We start from the raw sequence: 22,601 nt of genomic DNA, 5'->3' as shown, positions 1-22,601 counted from the left end.
CTGACACACACTAGGGTTCTTCTGGGCCTGGTGTCTCCAAAATACAGACCCACCTGAGCCCTGCCCAGGGGCTGGGTTGGAGCCCACACCCCCTAAAGGAGAAGGAAGCCGCATTCCATGCTGGTGGGGGGAGGAGTGGGGGTGGAGCAGGGGAGGAAGAGGCGGGGCAGGCTGGGGCCCTGTTGCTGGGTGCCAGGCCCTGTGTTATCCCCCCAGGCTGCCCTGGACCCTGTGTCCTCTTGAAGCACAGGGGCCCCCCAAGAGTGGGGTAGTAACCCCAGTCCGTCCTATGGACGGGATGGCTCTGAAAATGTAAGTCCAAGCATTGGTGGAGCTGGGCCCCCGTTCCTGAATAGTGGGTGGATGGACATGAGCACCCCAGGCCCAGAGAACTTGCTGCCTATGCCTGTGTCTGGTTCTAGCCTGCGGTGGAGCTCCCTGCAGTGCCGAGGCTGCGCCTGGAGAGAGGGGGCTCTTGAGCCAGCCCTGCGCAGACTCCACGGCAGGGCGCTTGGCTCAGGCTGTCACAAGTGATCAGTGATGTTCGCAGCGGAGAAGGATAATTTGGTGCTGGCTCCGGGTGAGGAAGGGGGTTGGGAGCTGCCTACTGCTCAGCTTAGAGCGTGGATGGATTTTCCTGCCCGTGTGTAGGTGGGTTGTGGAGCCACAAGACTATTGCGGGTGCGTGGCCTTGTGCTGGATCTACCCCTGTGCAAATGGGCTTCTCGGAGTTGGGTACAGAACCCAGGAGTCCAGACTTCCAGCCTCTCCCCCCACGAGGCCCCCACTCCTCTCTCAGAGCTGGGATAGAACCCAGGAGCCCTGACTCCCAGGCCCTATTTGACCTGCTAGGACCCCCCTCCCCAAGCTGCTCTAAAGCAGGGGAGGGGGTGGCTGTGCTCTTTGCAGGCTCCTGTTTTTGGGGGGAGGGGAAGGGTCTCCGGCAGGAGCAGCGTGTAACCCCTTGCCCTGGCTGCTCTCCCCACCAGCAAGGCTGATTTTCCCTCCCCTCCCCGTTTAAGGGATGTGACCCTCCCCCGTCCCATCAGCAGGGCCTGTCCCCTCCCCTGTTTGGGGGTGTGACCCCCTTCCTTCTCCCCGCCCCCAGGGGGGCAGGGCTGGCTCCGCTTCCCTCCCCGCTGGTTCCCCGGCCGGCCGGGCCGCGCCGTACCCTGCTGCCCTGCGGCTCCCCAGGGACCATGAGCCTCTTGCGGGACGTTTCCCTGCTGGACCCCCGGCTCCGCTATGAGCTGATCCAGCGCATCGGGGCGGGCACCTACGGCGATGTCTACAAGGTGAGGGGGCGCCGGGCGCACGGGCCGGGGGGAGCTTGGGGTGGAGGTGCATGGCGGCGTGTGGAGGGGACCCTAGGGCATAGGGAGCTGGGGTGGGGGCAGGGGCATGGCAGAGAGCACAGGAGGTCTTGGGGAGCTGGGGTGTGGGGGGGCATGGTGGGGAGCTGAGGGAGAACTGGGGTGCGTGTGGGGGGCATGGCGGGGAGCCAAGGGCTGAGGGGGAACTGGGGCATGGCAGAGCACAGAGGGGGTCCAGGGGCATGGAGAACTGGGGTGTGTGGTGGGGACATGGCAGAACACAGAGGGGGTCCTGGGGCATGGGAAGCTGGAGCAGTGGTCCCGTGGAGCAAAAGAGCAGGTATGTGAGGCTGGAGAGATGAGGTGGGGTGCATGGCAGCCCAGGAAAATAAGAGGGGACAATGGGGCCAGCGAAGCTGGGTGGGGGTTGCAGGAAGCTAGGGGATTTCCTGTCTTTTGGGAGGTATGTGAGTCCATGGGTCTGGGGACACTGGAGGGAGAATCATGTGGCCTGGGGATGGGGAGTAACCTAGGGGTTTAGGAGCTGGGATACAGTGGGGTATATGAATGGGGGATATGAGGGCCCAGGTGGGGGTGCTCAGGGGAGGGCCTGGCCAGCCCAGGATTCAAGGGGAGACTGGGGTGGATGAAGGATCTTAGAGTATTTCGGGGGCTCCTAGGGAATTGGGGTCAGAGATTCAGGGGGAGCTAGGGGATATATGGGAATTGGGGTGTATGGAGAGCAGGGTTGTGTGGGGTTGTGCTAAGGGCAGGGGTGGGTGCACAGGGAAATCTAGGGGCTGGGGGCACCTGACAGGGTTTTTGTCCTGGTAGAGCAGGACAGCAGTGGCTGGCAAGACCAGCTTGATGCATGGGGGGCATGACCCAGATACCTGCAGTGGGGTTCCTGTGGGTTGCCCTGGGTGGGGATTGTCTTTTGGGCGAGGGGTGGGGGAGTGTCCTGGGGGTGGATGGGGGAACTGCACAGGGCATTCTGAGGAAGGGGCTGATGTTCAGGTCTGAGGGGGGCATGGTGTATGTGCGGGGAGGTTACAGGCATGGGGGGCTGGTGAGGAGTTGTGCACAGGCAGAAACGTGTGGGGGAGCCCCGTGAGGGGTCCCTGGGGCGCTGTCAGAAACTCAGACCTCTGCAACTGGCACTTCATTGCCAGACCAGGAAGGTGTGAGGGGATGGAAGGGAAACTCCTAAGACAGGGAGGGCCCCCCTCCAGAGAGCTCCAGTGCATGGAGTGACCTGTCCTGGGTTTGAGCAGAGGGGCTGGGAGCCAGGACTTCTGAGTTCTACCCCAGGCTCTGGGAGGGGAGTGGGGTGTAATATTTGCTGGAGTGGGGGGCTGGGACCCTGGACTCCAGGGTTCTAGCCCCGGCTCTGCCGGTGGTGCAGACTTAGCTCTGCCTGCACTTGGGGAATAGCCCCGATTCAGCAGCCTGTGAAGCCAGCTCCACCACTGAGCATTGCCAAGCATGAGCTGGCATTTGCATCAGCTAATGAGGGTTAATTCCCAAGGCTTCCTTTGCCCCCTATACCTGAGGTACCATGGCTGTGGCTGGCCAGATCTGAACCAATGTCAGGCCATTTGGGGGGATCTAATGCTCATCCTTTCCCGGCAGTAGGGCCACCAGAACCCTGTGCTGCCAGCTGTTTCTGTGCCACCATTATGCTGACTCAAAGGTGTCATGCAGCTGGGGTTGCGTGGGGTAGACAGGCTCTGTGTCCCTTGCCTGCTGGGCCACTCATAACACCGCACGTCCCCCCAGAGCTGGGCCCGTGAGGGTATCTCCGAGGTTGAGATCTGCCAGGGTCAGGAGTGAATGAGTGGGGCCAAGAGGCAGCCACTGCATGCTCAGACTCAGAAATTGGTTTTCTTTGATGGAGGAAATGGGGACACAGAGCCCTGAGAATGGGGAACCTGGTACTGGGGAGAAGGAGAGGCACAGAGCCCCTGACATGGGGGGGCATGGGGTACCTGACATGTGGGCACAGAGCCCCTGGCGTGAGAGAGGGGGAGTTGCAGGGAGTCCCTGTGATGGAGGCGCTGGGAGGGTGGCCTCAGGGAGTTGTGGTGGGGCCGGAGAGAGGCAAGAAGCTGGGGTGGGCAATGCGCTGGGCCTACAGTCGCTGTGAAGCCTGCGCCCCCTAGTGCTCTCTGGTTTGAGAACCACAAGGGCCCAGCCTCCTACACAGCCTGGGCACAGACTCCCCCCTACAATGCGTGCCCCGCCCAGGTCTGCGAGCCAGGTGGGAGCAGAGCTTTGAGAGAGAGACGTCCAGGCTGGGTCCATAGAGGCCAAGCGCTGGTGAGTTCACTGCACTGTGGTGCATGCGGCTGGGAGCCAGGACTCCTGGGTTCTGTCTCCAGCCCTGAGAAGGGGGTAGGGTCTGGCAGGTTAGACCAATGGTTCTCAATCAAGGGTATGTGTACCCCTGCGGGTACGCCAAGTTTTTCCAGGGGGTACATCAACTCACCTAGATATTTGCCTAGTTTTACAACAGGCTACATAAAAAGCACTAGCAAAGTCAGTACAAACTACAAAATTCATACAGACAATGACTTGTTTATTCTGCTCTATATGCTAGCCACTGAAATGTAAGCACAATATTTATATTCCAATAGATTTATTTTATAATTATATGGTAAAAATGCAAAAGTCAGCAGTTTCTCAGTAACTGTCCTGTGACACTCTTGTATTTTTAGGTCTTATTTTATAAGCAAGTAGTTTTTAGGTGAAGTGAAACTTGGGGTACACAAGACACATCAGACTCCTGAAAGGAGTATAGCAGGCTGGAAAGGCTGAGAGCCACTGGGTTAGATGGGGTGGGAGCCAGGACTCCTGGGTTCTATTCCTGACTTTGCCACTTAACTTGGGCATGTCAATTCCTCTCTTGGTGCCTCTGTTTCCCTTCCCATCCTGTGTCTAATTAAATCGTGAGCTCTTTGTGGCAGGAACCGGTGCTCACTGTCTGTGCAGTGCCTGGCCTGATCTCAGTCATGGGGACTGTTCAGGGCATAGACAGGTAGTTCTTAGGGGTGTATTATGCCCTACCGGTCCCTGAGATTGGGGGTTGGGGGGTTGCTGGGAGTCAGGACACCTGGGTTCTTTCTCTGACCCTCGGAGCCTGTGGGGTCTAGTGGTTTAGCGTGGGTAGGGTGACCAGACATCCCGATAAAATCGGGACTGTCCCGATTTTTAGTTCTTTGTCCTGCGTCCCGACCTATGCACAGTCGGGCCGCCATTTGTCCCGATATTGCGGCTTTGGCCGCTCTGGCAGATTTTTGGTTTTTTTTTTTGCTTTCGCAACTTGGCTCTGGCAGTTTTTTCTTTTTCTTCTTTTTTCATCGGCAACTCCGCTCCAGCCGTCTTTTGTTTTTTTTTTGCTTCCCCCATGCATCCTGATATTTTGTCCGTTTCATCTGATCACCCTAGGGGCAGGGGCTGGGTGTCAGAACGCCTGGGTTCTATCCCAGCTCTGGAAGGGGAGTGGGGTCTAGTGGTTAGAGCATTTCCCTCTCCAATGCTCTTTAGAAAGCTGAAATCATGAATTCCTCTCTCCCTCCCCCACACACCTTGTGCAGGTGCAGGGCTCAGAGCGATAGAACAAGCAAGAGACATGGGGAGGGTGAAAAGGAAGTTGCTTAACGTCAGGGTGGAGATGGTGTCTGTGCTGTGGCGTGGCTTAACTTGTGTCTGTGGGCTGGGGTGGGCACCTGGCCTTGTCATGCCTGTGCCCTGGGGAGGGGGCTTCAGAGCCCCCTGCCCCCACCCCAGCCCTAGACTGCTGGCACAGGGAGTTCACATCCTGTCTGTCTGGGCATCAGCACAAGGGCACTTTGCAACATGCCCTACCTGCCGCAGGGCTGGGTGTCAGAGAGCTCAGCTGGGAGGAGGAGGTATCTGTCTCTTCCCTCCCCCTGACCATCTGCAACTAGGCCCCAGGATGGGGTGGAGTTGGGGGCAGGAAGCACTGGGTGGGGCGACTGGGGGGATCAGCACCGGAAACCCGGAACAAGGCTGTTTTGGTGTCAGAAACCACGAGTGTGAGCAGGGGAGAGACCCTGAGATTGGGAGGAGGGGGAGAATGTGGGTGGGGGACGGATGACACAACAGAGGCTCCAGATCTGGGGATGAAGTGGGCGGGGAGAGGTACCCTCTCCTCAGGGGGAAGGTGGGGTATTGGGCTGGGAGAGATGGGCCCTCAGGTTGGTTGGAGGAGAGGTGGGAACTGGGCTGGGGGGATCCCAAACTCTGGGGTTCAGGGAGGGGTACAAAGTGGAGTCCAGGCTTCTGAGCCTCAGACTCAGAAATGGGGTTTGGGGGAACTCCTTGCAGAGTGTATCTAGACCCAGACTATTTGGGGAGTGGGGATCCTTCTGCACTAGGAGGCTGGGGGCAGCTCTGGGCTCTGAGAACTGAGCCTGCCAGACAGCAAGGTGTGTTGTGGGGGGGTCTGGGCTGGTAATGGGGGGTTACCAGCCTGGGGAGCGGGGTGATGGCTGCATCTGGGAGACAACCCTCCCGCTGCAGCGCAGAGGAGGGTGTGGGGCACTGATCTGGGAAGAGCTGGATCCCGAGCCGCCCCCGCCCCCCCTCCCCCCATAGGTGCGTAAACAGCTAATGCTGAGGCCTCTGCAAGTGATGGCCCCTTCCCTGTTCCTAGGCCCGGGACACCCAGACAGCAGAGCTGGCTGCCATAAAGATCATCAAACTGGACCCAGGTAAAACTCCAAACGTTCCCCCAAGAATCACTGCTCCAGTGGTCTCCATATCACCCCCAGGGCTCACCCAGAATCACTGGCCCAGTGTGTCTCTAAATGACCCCTAAATTGCCCAGGTCTACCCACAAATAGGCCCTGAGACTCACCCTCGTGCACCCCCAAATTGCCCCCAGTATCACCCCCCCCAGTGCTCCCCCCCAAGTGCTTACCTTTGGTCCATAAGGAACAACCTGTGACCCCCAGACCTGCCTGTCCCTTAGCCTGTTTAGCTCCTGGTGCTGCCTGGGCCTCCTGTGGCAGGGGGTTCCATGGTGAATGGGGAGCCCAGCAGCCGACTTGCAGGGATTAGCTCTTGTGGAGCCGGCTATGTCCCTGACACAGCTCCGTTGGGATGATGCCCACAGCCCCCAACTCCCTCCCTGACACCCACAACTCCTCTCATTCCCAGGGGATGACATCAGCTCCATCCAGCAGGAGATCACAACGCTCAGGGACTGTGGGCACCACAATGTGGTGGCGTATTTCGGCAGCTATCTCAGGTGAGACACGCCGGGGGCGCTGTGCTGCAGGGAGCTGGGTGGGGAGCTTTCCCCGCACAGTCAGTGCAGCTCTAGGAACAGATCACCTCAGCTAACTCCATTCAACAACCCCACCACCACCCTCAGCTTTTACATGATTTTGCTTCACTTCCTGTGCAAAACTTGGTGTCAACAGCTCCATCCCAGAGATGGCTGCATCTCAGCGCTGTGCTGACATCTCCTCCCTTGCTCCCTCAGGAACGACCGTCTCTGGATCTGCATGGAGTTTTGTGGAGGAGGATCCCTGCAGGAAATCTACCACAGTGAGTCCCTGCCCTGGTGTAACTAGAAGCAGGGAGGGAGGGCTGTGGCTGGGAGTCAGGATTCCTGGGTTCTTTTCTCCACTCCTCTTCCAGGGACAGAAACCAGGACTTCCGACTCCTAGCCCCACTGCTCTCACCCACAAGGTCCCACTCTGCTCCCAGAGCCGGAGTCCTGGTTCCCATGTTATCTGACACGGGGGGACAGAATGTCCTCTCATCAGGATGTTGTAAAAGAGGCATCTGTTTCACTTTCTGGTCGGTTTCCCTTCCTGTTTTCAAAATGCCTCTGGTTCCTGGTCCTGTGGGGGTTGGGGTGGATAGGAGGAAGTGAGGGGCAGGGGGGTAGATAGGAAATGGGGGGCAGGCAGGGGGGTGGATGGGAGGAAGTGGGGGCAGTGTTAGAACATGGGGAAGTGCTGAGGCAGAAGCCTGATGTGTTGGATTGTGTGTGGGGGATATTTGGGGGGCTGTGGGGGTGGAGTAATTGGGATGTTTGTAGCTGGGTATTGGAAGGGGTCGTGGGGGGTGTATTTGGGGACTGGTTGGATTGTGGCAGGAGAATAGTGACCCCCCCAGGTGTGTATCTGTCCACGTCTGTACGTCTTTTCCAGCCACAGGCCCCCTCTCTGAGAAGCAGATTGCCTACGTGTGCAGAGAAACGCTGCAGGTGAGTAAACAGGGAGCCAGGGGTTAGATTGGAGGCTTCAAAGCCTCTGCTGGGCATCCCCCATTTGGGGGCACGTGAGATTGGGGATGAGTACCTGATGGACACCTGGGCTCTGTCCCCAGCTCTGGGAGGGGAGTGGGGTTTGAGGGTGGTGGGGAGGTGAGCTGGGAGTCCAGACACCTGGGTTCTCTGCCTGGGGCTGTGTCTGACAGGGCCTGGGCCAGGCAGGAAGTCCTTGTTTCCCGTCAATTGCCCTGCAGCTTCCTCTGTCCCTGGTGGCAGGAAGAGATGTGTGAGTTGCAGCACAGCCACTAGCCTCGTCACCATGGATAGGGGGGCACAGGTGGCTGACGCCTCCTCCCTGCGTGGACCAGTATCCTCCCCAGGGTCTGGGAGGTCAGTCTTGGGGGGCGTGTGGCAACGTGCATGGATGGGGGGACACTCAGAAGGTCATTCCTCCCCCTCCAGGGCCTGAGCCACCTACACGCCAAAGGCAAGATGCACCGGGACATAAAGGTGAGACCCCTGGGCCCATCCAGGGACAAATCCCCTGCTACTCCCCTGGATCAGACCCAGGGCCCCATCCAGCCCCAGATCTTGCCCTCCCCACCCCGGATCAGACCCAGGGCCCCATCCAGCCGCAGATCTCGCCCCCCACACCCCAGATCAGACCCAGAGGCCCATCCAGCCCCAGGTCCTATCCTACCCCCCTAGATGAGACCCATGAGCCTATGCTTGGGATCACTTTTGATTATTAATCCCCTTTTCCCAAGTTAACACCAACAGGACCCAGGCAGCTGACTTGGCCCTTCACTGTGGTAACATGCTGCAGCATGTTGTTCCCAGGGTTAACAAGGGTAGTGGAAGAATCCCACTGGCCTTGAGGAGGGAAAAGATCAGAGTGACGTTCCCCTCCCTCCTTCACCAGCCCCTTGGGTTCATCTCCAGAGCAGGCTGCTTTAGCAGGGGAGGTCGCTCCAGTGGAACAGTGGTTCTTCCCCCACTGACACTTTCCCTTTTCTGGTGCAGGGAGCCAATATCCTACTCACCCTCTTTGGAGATGTGAAACTGGGTGAGTTACCTGCTCTTCCTCCTTCCCCATAGAAACCTTGGATCCCTGTGTGGGTGGGGGGAGCCCAGGGCTGGGACACCGGAGGGGGTGTGTGTCAGGACAGAGGGGCACTGGCAGAGTTGGGAGTCGGGGAGGAAGTCCAGGGCTAGGATAGCGAGTGGCTGTGGGTTAGGACTGGGGGGCTCCAATGGGGGGTGGGGAGAGCCCAGGACTGGGATAGTAGGAAACTGAGAGTCAGAACTGAGGGACACCAGTGAAGCTGTGTGTGCCCACCTGTCTGCCATCCTTGGTGGTGACTAATGACCCTTGTGCCAGGTGCTGTACAGACCCACAATATGCATATGAGGTCCCTTCCCCAGAGTGCCTCTTAACGAGGGTTCCTGTTCCCCTCCCCCACCTCCTGTCTTGCAGCGGATTTCGGAGTCTCAGCTGAGCTGACAGCATCAGTGGCGAAGCGGAAGTCCTTCATTGGGACCCCCTACTGGTACCTCACACCCCCACCCTCGCCCCACTATCCGCCAGGGGAACCTGGTGGGAGCAGTGGAGTGAACTGGCCACTTCAGCCTATCTCACTGTCGGGACACCCCATCTGGGGCTGTCTTGGAGTCTGGGGTGTCTCTGGAGGAGGGGTTTGATGGGGTGCGGGGAGGCAGCATCTTGGTGTTTGGAGGGGGGGATGGAGGAGGGTGTGGCGCCTGGGGGACATGGGGGTGCTTTGGAGTGCCCAGCAGGTGGGGAATTGGGCTGGGAGGCAGGGAATGGCTTCTGATGGGGCAGCTGGTGAGCTGAGTCTGATACCTGGGTCTCAGGGATGGCTTGGCAGGTGTGTGTGGGCGGGGGATGTCATGGGTATAGCTGGATGCCTGGGTCCCCTTGAGGGGTGGGAAGTTCATGAGTATAGCTGGATGCTAGAGTCCCATTTGTATGGCCTGGTGTTGTCTGATTGGTCTGTGGACCCTCCCTTATCTAGGATGGCCCCTGAGGTGGCTGCAGTGGAGAAGAAGGGCGGCTACAACCAGCTGTGTGACATCTGGGCCATTGGCATCACGGCCATTGAGCTGGCCGAGCTGCAGCCCCCGCTCTTCGACCTTCACCCCATGAGGTAAGAGGGCAAAGAGTGGAGCACCCCCTTGGCATGGGCCCAGCAGGTCTCTCCTCTCCCCACAGGGAGGAGGTGACGCGAGTGCAGTGGGAGCGAGGAGAATCGGGTCGGGCTGCTGGAGGCAGAGTTGGGTGCAAGAGAAGATCTCCTCCCTCCCGGCTCTGTCTGTCTCCCTCGCAACCCTTCATGTTCTGGTTCTGTCTGTCTGGTTCTCCTGCCCCCTGATCTCTCTCTCTGCAGGGCCCTGATGCTCATGTCCAAGAGCAGCTTCCAACCCCCGAAACTGAAAGATAAAGCTCATTGGTGAGTGTTGCTGCAGGGAGCAGGGCAGGAGCTGGCTGGGCGGGGGAGTTACTCCAGCCACGGCCTCTCTCTGCAGGGGGGTGCTATAGGGAGTGGGGCAGGAATGCTGGGGTTGGAGGGTGAGGATTCTGTTTTAAAAGTGACAGAGAATTTGGGGGGCTTGGCAGGGCTAGGGGGTCTCCAGAGGGACCTAGGGGGATTTGCTGATTCCCCCTTTGCGCCCCCCACCCAGGTCCCCAGAATTCCACCATTTCCTCAAACTGGCCCTGACCAAGAACCCCAAAAAGAGACCCACAGCGGAAAAACTGTTACAGGTGAACCGGCGGAAAGGGGTGGTGGCTGAGCAGGGGGGTAATTGGAGTGAGGAGTGTGGGAAGCATTGGGGGTGGTGTGGGAGAAGCTGGGGGCTATAGGGGGGACTGTACTGGAGTGGGGGGCAGGCTGTGAAGTGTTGGGGGAGAGAGGTCAGGGCATGGGGCGTGGGAGAACTGGGGGCAGTGTGTGTGGCCGGGGGTTGGGATGTGGTGTGTCTCTGGGGAGGGTTTGGGGGTGGGGAAATGGGGCATGCTGCATTGGACAGCAGGGGGCTGTCTGGGGGGACCATTTGTCTCCCAGTTTCAGCACCATGACCCCTGTCCCCCCAGCACCCATTCACCAGCCAGCCCCTTGCCCGCATCCTGGCCACTGAGCTACTTGACAAGGTTAACAGCCCTGACCTGGCTGCCCCTTCCCTGGACGACGGAGACTTTGAGGTACCTGCCCTGGGGGAGACTCCAGGCCTGCCCATTATGCCCCTGCCCCTTGCAGCCTCCCTGGGCACTGACCCACCACTCCACAGCCGGCTCAGCTCAGTCACTAGGGCCGGTTACCATGACAACCAGCCAGTGGTGGGGGCAGCCTGGCTCCGATGACTCCCCTGTCCCAGTGCCCAGCTCCCCAGCCATGAAACTGAAGCCTGTTGCCCAAGATAATGGCGGGGGGGGGGGGAAAGGGAGTTGCTAGAAATGGCCCTGTCCTGAGGTGGAATTTGACCAGCGACCGGGCAGCCCTGTGCACCATGCTGCTCCCAGTGATGCTGCCCCGCTCTGGGGATGCATAGGACTGGGTTTGTTCAGTCCCTGGGGGCTGCCGAGCTGGCACTTACCCCGATCAGCCCCCTCCACCGTTACAATCCAGCCCCACACCACGAAACCAGCTGGGCCCAGTTCTGTGAACTGTCTGGGAAGAGGGGCCAGGGGTGAAGTGGGAGAGTTGGGGACTTGAAATGGACTATCAGTAACTGTTCCCCATCTCCCTGCCCCCTCCCCCATCCTGTCTGTGTGCCCCCCAAATCTCCTTGCCCCCTTTCTTCCCCCACACTATTTCCTATAAGGCTTACGACATCTTCCCAGACAAAATCCACTCCCGTGGGGCACATGGCCAGGCAGAACGGACTCTCTCCGAAATCCAGTGTAAGTCATCCCCAACTGGTGTACCCAGATCCAGGCACCCTAGCACAGTCACCACTCACCCCCACATGCTGTTTATTCAGGGATCCATTGCATGGCGCTGAGATGCAGCTGCCTCTGGGGTGAGGTGTGGGGGCATTTGAACAGTCACACAGCAAGGCTACAGAACAGCTTAGGGAAGAGAAGATGAATCCTGAATCCAACTGGGAAGGCTGGGCAAAAATAATGGAATCTCCCAGAGCTGGGATTTGGCCCGGATGCCTGGGTTCACAGGATCTTCAAAAAGCAGGAGTGGTTAGCAGCAGGGCTGTTTGCCTCACCCCTAAATTACAGCGGATGCCTCCCGTTAGTCCTAGCTGCTCTGGAGCCCAGGGGGAGAATGGAGTGTGTCTCAATCAGCAGATGAGCCAATTTGTATCATTTGATTTTCAGTTAATCACGTTAAATTCGGGCCCCCACTGAGAAAAGAAACAGAACCATATTGTGGTTTGGTGAGTGGAAACCCATTAATTCTTTGCCTCTCCCAGCAGGGGGTGCTGTGGGGAGCGGGGAGAGAGCATTAGCTGTGGGGGGAGCTCCCAGCTACTCCAGCCCTGGCCTCTCCCAGCAGGGGGTGCTGTAGGGAGCAGGGCAGGAGATGGTTGTGGGGGGAGCTCCTGGCTATTCCAGCCCTGGCCTCTTCCAGCAGGGGGTGCTGTAGGAAGCGGGGCAGGAGCTGGCTGCATAGGGAGCTCCCAGCTACTCCATCCCCAGCCTTGGCTAGCCGTGGGCACTGTGGGGAGCAGGTAACTCCATATGGGTTACAAGTCTTCTCCTTCCACAGAGGGAAGAGGAGGATGATTGGACGTTGCTAGGCGCTGAAGAGTAAGTATCAGTCCGGGGAGGGGCGGGGAGGCCGGCCCGAGGGAGTCTTGGGTTCAAAGTTCAGCCTCCCCCATCCTGCTTGGAAGTGTCGCATCATGGGGAGGGGGTACGGGGAACTGAGCAGCACTGCCTCCTGGATAATCTGGGAGCGGGGGGGTTGATGGCTCCAAGTGCGGGTAGATAGGCAATTTAGTCAGCTCTAAGGATGGGGGTGGCTGTAATCCTGGGCTTCCAGTGTTGAGCACTGGGCTCTAGTGGGTTGCAGCAGGGGAGGCTGGGAGTCTGGATTCCTGGGTTCCATCCCAGTACTGGGCGGGGAGTGGGGTCTAGTGGGTTGGGGAGCAGGTAATGTGTGGCCCGCATCCCTACTCCCTCTCCTTGTCTTTAGGAGTCTCCTGCAGTCTGTGGAGGAGGCGTTGGAGGAAAGGTAAAGCTGAGACTCGGGGGGGGGGGGGGGAAGGGGGGTTAGAGTGGTTGGGGCAGGCAAGGTGTGTGTGTGTGTGGGGGGGGGGTCCCTTCACCTCCCACCAACCTGTAGAGATCAGGTCATTTCAGTGGAGGGGGCAGTAATGCAGAGTCCCTACCCCCACACAGTGAGTTTCACAAGCATCCTTGCCACTCCCCCTTACAGAGATACGCCTGATGTGTGTGTGGTGGGGATTGACACGTGGGCTGTTTTGGGGGGTAGGGGCAGGGTGTGAACTCTGCTGACCCTGCACTTTACAGCTGCTTTGTATCTCCCCCTCCTCAATCCCGGGTCTGGACCATGGCAGGGATGAATGTCAGAGACCCCTGATGTCCCCTTGGAGACTCCCCACAGCAGGGAGTTCCTCCACCCCAGGGCCCCCACTTCTCTCTGTCTTTCCCTTACAGGAGTTTGACCATCCGCCCAGCATCTGGACAGGTAAGTTCTTCTACACACATCTCCCCGGGCAGCTGCCTGCCCTGGCACAAGTCCCCTGCCATTCTGTGACTCTCTCTCTCTGCCCAGGTCCCCACCCCAGAGGATCAGCCTGTGGGCCCTAACTGCGTCCCTGAGAATGAGACGGGAACAATCAAGAGAGCATCGCTATGGGACCTGATGAATTGGGAGCTGGGGGGCATGGAGACTGGGGGTGGCTCAGAGACCATGAGGAGACAGACCCCAGCAGGTACTGGGGTTTGACAGAGGATGGAAGGACTGGCTGGCTTAGAGGGGCAAGGAATGGGATACGGAGCCTTTGCCTCCAGGGCGTGCCAGCTCCAGGGTGGGGGACTGTCTGGCTCTTGGGTTGGGAGTGAGACACAGGAACTTTCCTCTCTAGGGGGCGCCGGCTGCATTCAGGCCCCAGGTCCTTAGTGAATGAAAGTTGTTCCCACCTGTGAGACAAGTTGGCTGGATCTTAGCCCATTGGTCCCTAACAGGATGGGGCCTCCCATCACACTGACCTCCTTACTGGCAGAGAGGCCGGGGGCTGAACAGGCTACTGGGGACTCTGCTTCCCTCACACGATGACCCTAGATCGGGGGGCAGTGTGATAGGGGACTGGAAGATGGGGCCAGTGTGTGTGTGACACTCTGTGGAGGTGCCCAGAGGAGCCCCTGCCATGACATTTGCAGGGGATAACAGGGCTGTTTAAGCACCACAGTGTAACCCAGGTGAGGAGCAGGGATCTCCAGTGGGGCTGGGAGCCCTGCGGGGGGCGGGGGCGTTGCCACCTAGGAAGGAAACTGCCAGGGCAGAGCTGTCACTGATAGGCGGGTGCTGTGCGTGTTCCCCACTTCCAGGCAGCCCAGAGTCAGGTGACGTCCCACCCCCCCAGCACACTGGCTCCCTGGAGCCTGGAGCCTCCCTGCTCTCCATCGAATGGGCGACCATGAAGAGGAGGGAGGAGACAGAGGTAGGTGCGAACCACTCGGGGAGCAGGCCTGGGTAGAAACGTGGGGTAAGAGATTATGGGATGGCCTGGCGGTCATGGTGTGTAGGCAACAATGCAGCAGGACTCCTGGGTTCTATCACTTGCTCTGGGAGGGGAGTGGGGTCGAATGGTTAGATCAGGGGGCTGGGAATTAGTACTCCTGGATTCCAACTTGATGTCTGGGTGTTGGCTGGTATCCCAGTGCTCTTGTTGTCTCTCATCTGGGGTGGCCAGCTCGGCATCCTTCTTTTGGCGGTGTCTGGTGTTGATTGGCTTTCTCTCTCTTTCAGAGATCCAGCTGCCATGGGTTGCCCCCCACCCCCAAGGTCCATGTAAGTGCCATTCCTCAGCATCTCCGTGCAGGGAGTGCTATAGACAGCAGGGTGGGAGCGCTGCCTGTTGGGGTTGCTCTTGGCTAATCAGGCCTGGTCTCTCCCAGCAGGGTGTGCTGTAGGGAGCGGGGCGGGAGTGCTGGCTATAGGGGGAGCTCCCTGCTACTCAGGCCCAGCGTCTTCCCTGGTCTCTCCTTCGCAGATGGGTGCTTGCTTTTCCAAAGTCTTTAATGGCTGCCCTCTAAAGATCAACTCAGCTGTGACGTGGATTCACCCGGAGACCCGAGGTAGGGCCCCCTGCCGCCCCGAATGCCTCCGACGCAGCTCTCTGCCTCCCACAATGTCTGTATTAACCCCATCTCCCACTGGCTGCTCCATCCGGGGCTGGGGGCAGGACGCTGATTCTCCTCCCACATTCAATTCACCGATGCACTGGTTCAGTTTCACCCTATGCCCTCCTGTTTCCCCACCACCCTTGCTGCACCCTCCAGCCTTTGTCATAGCTGATCTGATCTGGGGACTTGATTTCCGCCCCCTCCAGGCCCTGGGTACCAGCTCTGAGCTCCCAGCCATTGGGCTGAAGAGGGGCATGTGGGTAGGAGGGGAGCAGGCACACTGCTGGCTTCTAAGTGGGTGCTGGGAATCTGCCCCCCCCCCAACCTAACTCTGGCTGGCCTTGTTTCAGATCAGTACCTGGTGGTAGGGGCTGAGGAGGGGATTTACACACTCAACCTGCATGAACTCCATGAGGACACCATGGAGAAGGTGAGATGCCTGGAGATAGGGGTATAGCTTAATGCTGTGGGTGCTCCTGGCCTCTCCCAGCAGGGGGCACTGTAGGGAGCAGGGCAGGAGCTCTGGCTGGGGCGGGGGAGTGCCTGGCTATTCCAGCCCTGGCCTCTACCAGCAGGGCGTGATGTGGGGAGCAGTGAGTAATGAACTAACTAAACAATGGGTAATATGGGCAGAGATAATGGCAGCACTGTGTGGAGTTTCCTGATTAAGTTGACTGAAGAGCTAACCGGTGAGGTGTCTGTCTGTGTCCCCCAGCTCCTGCCCCACAGGTGTTCCTGGCTGTACTGTATGAACAACGTGCTGCTCTCCTTAGCAGGTGAGTGAGTAGGGGAGGCACCAAATCTGGGCTTCCTCCCAGTCTGGAAACTGTACATTCCTTTGGCTACAGCTACTGTGAGGTACACAGAATGTCATACAAGTTATCAAGGGGCATCACCCAGGGTTGGAGGAGCTGAGGCAACCCAGGGTGGGATGGCAGGGGACTGCAGGTCAGGATTGAGGGGCACCAGCAGGGCTGGATCTGAAGCCTGGGATGTCCTGGGGCTGTGGGTGGGGCTGAGGGGCACTGGCAGAGCTGGGTGTGGAGCCCAGGCGTGGATGGCTGGGGCTGTGGGTGGGGGTGAGCAGCACCGGCAGGGATGGGTGTGGAACCCAGGCTGGGATGGCCGGGGCTGTGGGTGGGGGTGAGGGGCACCAGCAGGGCTGGCTGTGGAACCCAGGCTGGGATGGCCGGGGCTGTGGGTGGGGGTGAGGGGCACCAGCAGGGATGGGTGTGGAACCCAGGCTGGGATGGCCGGGGCTGTGGGTGGGGGTGAGCGGCACCGGCAGGGATGGGTGTGGAACCCAGGCTGGGATGGCCGGGGCTGTGGGTGGGGGTGAGCGGCACCGGCAGGGATGGGTGTGGAACCCAGGCTGGGATGGCCGGGGCTGTGGGTGGGGGTGAGGGGCACCAGCAGGGATGGGTGTGGAACCCAGGCTGGGATGGCCGGGGCTGTGGGTGGGGGTGAGCGGCACCGGCAGGGATGGGTGTGGAACCCAGGCTGGGATGGCCGGGGCTGTGGGTGGGGGTGAGGGGCACCAGCAGGGATGGGTGTGGAACCCGGGCTGGGATGGCCGGGGCTGTGGCTGCGGGGGCACCAGCAGGGATGGGTGTGGAACCCAGGCTGGGATGGCCGGGGCTGTGGGTGGGGGTGAGGGACACCAGCAGAGCTAGGTGCAGTTCCCTGAGGATAGCACATTAGGATCCACCATCCCAGTATCTAATGCAGCTCTCTCTCTGCAGGGAAATCCTCCCAGATCTCCTCTCACAACCTCGTGGGCCTCTTTGAGCAGCGGAGGCAGCTGCAGAAGCGGCAGGTCCCCCTCTCCATTGCCACCAACCGGCTGACTGAGCGCATCATCCCCAGGTGCTGTGCTTGGCTCCGCATCTGAAATTCCACCGAGCCAGGAGGGAGTGATGGTCAACCCCCAGATGGGGCCAGGTGTCCTCGTGGCCCTGTAACTGGCCGCTTCAGGCTGAGATCCCCTCATGTTCCTTAGGGCCCAGTATCCCCTTGGATTAGATCAATGGGCCCCTCTTCCCCAGTGCCACCCTGGGTCCATCCAGGAGAGTATCCCCCATCTCATGTTTGCCATCCTGAACCAGACCAATGGGCCTGTCTACCCTGGTCTCCTGTCTTCATTTGCAGCATCTGCCGGATGCTTCATTTTCCAATGCTACTTTGGGTGGGGAAGCTCCTTCCTGACCCCCCGGCTGTAGTCAAGCCCTGAAACCTAACCTTCGTGCAGTGTACGATTAGCCTGTGGTACACTCTGCCACTGGCTGGCGCTGAGGCAAAGAGTGTAGTGAGTTTCCCAGAGGGACTGGGTGCTCAGTGGAGAATGAGAACAACCAGATTTAGACTAGCTCATGGTAACAAATTTGGAAGGGAGCTAAATCCTTCTGTTTGAAGGTTTAAGAAGATTCCTGTTAGGGATTAGGATGAGACCTTCGTGAGGACAGATTACCCCAATTGGCCTGATGTGGGGCTTCCTCTGAAGCCATTGTCAGGGACAGGATAGTAGGCTAGAGGGCCACTATCTGATCCAGTCTGGTGGCTCTTGTGTTCCTAAGAGTGCAGAATAACCGCCAGTCTTACCATGATGGGTGCATGGATACGTCTCACAATCCTAGCAGCAGCCGTGCTCTTCTCTCTGAAAACTCCCCCAACCTTCCTTCAACCCTCCTCCAGTTCCACTATCTTGTACTGGAGAGTTCCATGGGTTAACTGGCTGACAGTTCTCCCCTCAGGGTAATTGTGGGTGGGTTTGCATCATGCCTGGCTGTAGAATCCCCTCTCCACTCAGCCCCTCATCCTGCCCCTTTTTGTCCTCCGGTGGCAGCTCATTCCTTCCTTCTATTCTGTTCCTCCTCCCTGCAGGAAGTTTGCGCTGTCGTCCAAGATAGCGGATACCAAGGGCTGCCTCAAGTGCCGAGTGGGTGAGTGTGATCCTGACATGCAGCCAGGGTGCTTCCTGTAGGCTGGATTGCTGTCTCCCTGGGGACAGGGGAGCCCCTCAGCTGATTGCTTTCTCTCCGGGGAAACCTATTCACCTGCCTTGGTTGCCTTTCAGTTCGGAACCCCTATTCCGGCAACACCTTCTTGTGCGCTGCTCTTCCCTCGAGCCTGGTGCTGTTGCAGTGGTACGAGCCCTTGCAGAAGTTCATGCTGCTGAAGGTAGGTCCGGGGTGTGTGGGGGGAAACGGGGTGCTGGAGCCACTGGTGAACCCAAGAGTCTCATTGACTCTGATGTAGGCCTGCATGGAGCTAAAATCTAGGGCACTGCTCTGGAGGGACGCTTGCAACACTTGCCATAGATTGGATGCTGCTCTGGTGGGGGAAACTTGCCAGGTCCTTTTCACTGATGGCACTGCCCTAGGGAAGCTCGCCGCATGGGAAAACCTGTTGCTGCTGAGATCTCAGCCTTCCCTCCCTCACCCCAGCACTTTCCTGCGGCCCTGCCTATGCCCCTGAGCCTGTTTGAGCTGCTTGTGGTGGAGACGGAAGAGTACCCCCAGGTGTGTGTGCGTGTTGTGGACCGAGATCAGCCGGGCCAGGAGTTGGAGTTTAATGTCCTCTCACTCAGCACCAACTCCAGCCTCAGCACTGAGCCCTCTGCAGGTAAGAGACACCCAAGTGGGGAATGGGACATGGGGCCTTTCCCCTCTAGGGGGTACCAGCACACATGGGCCCCAGGGTGGTGGGGGGGGATGAATGGCTGGCTTAGGAGAGGCAGGGAATGGGACTCAGAGCCTTTCCCCTCCAGGGGATGACAACTTGAATCTGGCCCCAGGGTGGGGAATGTGATTCAGGTCCTTTCCTCTCTGGAGGAATTGGTGGGCTCCTAGGGAAGGGAATGGGGTATGGGGCCTTTTCCCACTAGAGGGCACCAGCTCCCCTAGAGTCTCAATGTGTCTCTCCTGCTGTCATTGCAGATGGGGCTTCCAGTGTGGCCTGCCACGTGACTCAGATGGACAGAGACACAGTCCTCGTTTGCTTTGAGCGTAAGTCCCTCCTCCGGCATGGCCCTCTCATTGGCTCAGCCTTGGCCACAGCTGGTACCGACTGCCTTGCTCTTTCTCCGCTGCAGGCTATGTAAGGACGGTGAACCTGTGTGGGGCCCCCAAGAGAGCCCTGGCCCCAGAACTGACCTTCAACTTCCCCATTGAGACAATTGGTGAGTGGAGGGAGGTCTCTTGGGGAGAGAGCTGCCACTGGTCTGCCCATCTCCCAGCCCACACTCCTGCCTGGCCTGGTGACCTCAGGAGCTGTCCAGCCTTCTGTTCCTCCAGCATTCTCCTCCCTGTCCTGGTAGCAGTGTCCTCCACCTGCCAGCTTCCCCAAGGTGGGGGTTGTCCATACCACCTGCTGCTCACCCCCTTCTTTCTGTCCCTCCCACCGCAGTGTGCCTTCAAGACAGCGTACTGGCCTTCTGGAAACATGGCATGCAGGGCCGCAGCTTGGAGGGCAACGAGGTGAGTGCAGGTCAGGGCTTGGGTGGATGTATTTCCCTATCTTCCCCAAAGAGGGGGATCAGACTCTGCAGGGGGGATTAACTTGGAGATGATGCATGGAGTTGGCATTGCTCCTGCTGGAGACTACGTGGTATAGGATCTGTCCCCTTCTCTCCCACCACCCTGGTTTGGGAGGGGGATGGAGATGCACTGACCCAGCAAGGATCTGGGCCAGGAGAACTGTGTGCTGATCTGACCCTTCTCCTTGACAGGTGACCCAAGAAATCACAGATAAATCCAGGGTGTTCCGGGTGCTGGGAGCCAACAGGTGAGGCCCCAAAGCGAGGATGCAGTCAGGGCAGGTGGCAGCAGGGAGTGCACCACCAACAGAGAATTCTTGTTCTGCTCTCTCCACCCTCTGATCAAGCGGTGTGGCTGCCCTGCTCCGGCTGGCTACCCCCAGTCTGGCTGTGCCATTGGTAGGAACCTGCTCTCTCCACCCTCTGATCAAGTGTTGCGGGGCTGCAAGGCTGGGACAGTGGGAAAATTATCAGGGGACTGGGAGACCAGGAGTTGTGAACTTCTTTTCCTTCCTCTTGCATGGGCTGGGTCACTTCAGTAGCTGGTCACCACCCTGACTCTCTATTGTGTCCATCCTGTGCCCCTGTTCCTGCTGGACGTTACATGACTGGGTGGATTTGCAGGCCTGTTTTGAGGATGCACGGCGCTGTGTCAGGGTTTGGGCTGCATTCTGGGGTAGCTGGAGGTTGCGTGGTGGATGTGCTGCATTGGGGGCTGGGTTTGCATGGCTGGGATGAAGTTATTCTATTCTATATATAGTCTTATACTGTGCTTCTCACTGCAGTATCAGAGCCAGTAGCACATTAGGCAGTGGTGGTTGTTCTCCCATCATCTTGCCAGGGGAGAAGCATGTGCAGGGAATGGCACATGCTTGGTTTGGTTGGGGTTTATATAATAAAATACTTCTGTGTTTATATTATAAATGGTGAGGTCAGAGAAATGTGCCCAGCACTTGAACCAAGAGTTGATTTTGCATGGTTGGGTTGGAGAGGCTGGTTTTGCATGGTGGCCAGGGTTACGTGGCTGGGTTTGGGGTACAATCATGGCTGGGGCTGGCTTTGCCGAGTTGCATTCCTTGCTTGGGTGCGGCACCTCTCAAGTCAGGTCGGGGTTACCAATCCTCCTGTTCTGCTCAAAATATGCTCTGACCATCGTCTCTCCACGTTTACTCATTGCTCTTGCCTCTACCTCTCCTCCCAGAGATATCATCCTGGAGAGCACGCCCACAGAGAATCCCTTGGCTCACAGCAACCTCTACATCCTAACGGGACATGAGAGCAGCTACTGAGCGTGCAGAACTGCCTTTCCAACATCCCGTGTAGACTGATGCAGAGTGGGTGGAGGGGGAAATCCTGCTGTGATGTTTAAACCGCTGACAGCTGAGAAGCTCAGTGGAGGCGCACAGGTAGCGGGAGCCTTGGGGAAATATTCCCATGAGTGCGGCCTGTCTTCTGCTGCGGGAATCCATGTCAGATGAGTTCTACTCTATAAACTCTACAGTCCACTTGTCCTATTGTCCAAAGTCTTCCTGAGATACCCCTGCTTTTCAGGAGTGTATGGAGAGATTCCCTCTCCCCTTTTAGGGCCAGCATCTCCTGAGACCCTTACGTCTGCAATAATTGACTACCCAGTCCAAAGACACCTCTGCAGTCTGTCTTGACTGATACCTGTGCCTGTTGAATGCTTCCCCCTCCCTCCCCGTTCTTAACCCTAAGAAGATGTCTTCTGGAGACACAGGGTGTGAGTGTCCTCCTCCTCCAGCTTCAACATGAAGACAATCGGTTTTCTAGTGGATGCATTGTGTTCCCTATGTAGCACTTAAGGTCCAGAAATCTGGCACACGCCTTCAGCTGCAAAAGGAGTGGGAAAGCAATTCTGCATCTTGTCATTCAAGGTGTGAGCATCGAGCAATGCCTGAGGTGGGACAAACCTATTGAATTTAATCAGTGGCTGGGATAGCTGTTTGACTATTTTGGTAATGGTTGTGCCGATTGCTTGGCTGGATGGGTTCTGATGGGGGATGGGTGGGATGGCTAGCTGGGCGTCCAGATTGGCTGGTTTGAGCAGCTGGCTGGTGGCTTGGTTGCAGAGAGCTTGAGTGCTTGTTGGTTGGGTGTGGTGGTTGTTAGGATGAGATGAGTCCATTCGGACAGCAGGGTTTGTTTAGAAGTGGCTGGGGCAGTGCTTGGGTTGAATGGGAGGAAATATGTGTTTGGTTGATGGGGCAGGTACAGTAGTTAGGTAAGGGACTTGATTACTGAACAGGCCAATCGCTTGGTAGAGTGGGTGGCTGATTGGTGTAAGAGAGGTTTGAGTGTGTCTGCTATGGAGGGGCTGGGTGCATGGCTGGCATGACTGGTATTTTGAGTGTGAAAAGATGGGTGGTCAGATGACTGCTTTGAAGTGAAGCAGAGTGCTTCATACTGGCAGGCAGTATGTTGCATTGGCTGGCTGCTGGGATGCCTTGTTCTTTTGCTACCTTGGAAACCAGTGCCAACCCCAAATGCCAGTGTGACAGAGACCAGAATCCTGGGGCCGACGGCTCTAGTAACTCAGGCAGTGGAAGCTTTCCTTTCTGTTTTGCTAATTTCTCTGTGGTTTTTAACTGAAAGCTGGAATTTATGGATAAAAGAAACCAAACTTGAAAAAATATGCTATTTAAAAGATAAAGAGATATTAAACCTGTCTTTTGTTTGCTTGGTGTTAATTGGGTGAATCACTGAAGAGGGGAGAGCCACTGGGGCCTCTTTGGCTGTTCAGCTCCACTGCTGTTCTAGCTGTCCTCCCTAATCTTTAATACTGTCACCCTAATTGTTAAGGACTGGTCTTCAGTCCTGCCTGAAACCTCCTTCTGCCCTCTATGCCCCTCCGCCCCCTCTGCAATTCTCACAGAGTGCCACCCAATATCATTAGGAGCTGGACAGGGAGAAGGAAAATAGAGAACTGATGTTTGTTTTGGGGCTGGGGCTATGCTCTCCTTGCAAGTGAAAAGCAGCCCCAGAGCAGGGAGTGGCTGGAGACAGAGGGGTTTTGTGGAAAAGGAGAAATAGCTGCTGAGCGGGGAGCCAGAAAAGAGAAGAGTGCACTAGATCAGCCCCAGGCTACTGCTCAGTTACTCCCATGCCCCTAACTGCAGCCAGGGGGGCCAAGGACTC

The 22,601-nt window shown here is 58.0% G+C and overlaps 1 protein-coding gene across 2 annotated transcripts; it reads left to right on the top strand.

The window, feature by feature from the left end:
- The first annotated feature begins 580 nt into the window (after positions 1-580).
- MAP4K2 (mitogen-activated protein kinase kinase kinase kinase 2) lies at positions 581-22,131 on the top strand. Of its 2 annotated transcripts, XM_048859265.2 has the most exons (32): positions 581-1,295; positions 5,992-6,049; positions 6,498-6,588; positions 6,826-6,890; positions 7,502-7,557; positions 8,026-8,073; positions 8,587-8,629; positions 9,041-9,113; positions 9,600-9,731; positions 9,972-10,034; positions 10,267-10,348; positions 10,679-10,786; positions 11,407-11,485; positions 11,915-11,973; positions 12,306-12,346; positions 12,735-12,773; positions 13,220-13,250; positions 13,338-13,497; positions 14,114-14,226; positions 14,535-14,576; positions 14,779-14,863; positions 15,262-15,341; positions 15,627-15,687; positions 16,654-16,777; positions 17,792-17,850; positions 17,985-18,088; positions 18,355-18,532; positions 18,847-18,915; positions 19,002-19,088; positions 19,316-19,386; positions 19,638-19,693; positions 20,647-22,131. In XM_048859265.2, exons 1-32 carry the CDS (start codon positions 1,200-1,202, stop codon positions 20,732-20,734), a joined length of 2,541 nt encoding a protein of 846 aa, XP_048715222.1. In that variant the 5' UTR covers positions 581-1,199; the 3' UTR covers positions 20,735-22,131. The 2 variants fall into 2 exon arrangements, with proteins under 2 accessions (XP_048715222.1, XP_048715224.1); XM_048859267.2 differs by lacking the exon at positions 5,992-6,049 and having other exon boundaries at positions 1,211-1,295.
- The last annotated feature ends 470 nt before the right edge of the window (positions 22,132-22,601 follow it).

Source organism: Caretta caretta, chromosome 7 (assembly GCF_965140235.1).
Source record: "Caretta caretta isolate rCarCar2 chromosome 7, rCarCar1.hap1, whole genome shotgun sequence".
NCBI classification, from domain to species: domain Eukaryota; kingdom Metazoa; phylum Chordata; order Testudines; family Cheloniidae; genus Caretta; species Caretta caretta.
Note: the sequence above shows the minus strand (reverse complement) of the source record. Positions and strands in the feature narration are given on the sequence as shown.

Bases quoted from the DNA above. Each gene is read 5' to 3' on its own strand.
- MAP4K2 (XM_048859265.2), top strand. From the start codon at position 1,200: ATGAGCCTCTTGCGGGACGTTTCCCTGCTGGACCCCCGGCTCCGCTAT. The intron at 6,891-7,501 runs GTGAGTCCCTGC...CGTCTTTTCCAG, and splicing joins CCTGCAGGAAATCTACCACA to CCACAGGCCCCCTCTCTGAG. The intron at 19,387-19,637 runs GTGAGTGCAGGT...TCTCCTTGACAG, and splicing joins GCAGCTTGGAGGGCAACGAG to GTGACCCAAGAAATCACAGA.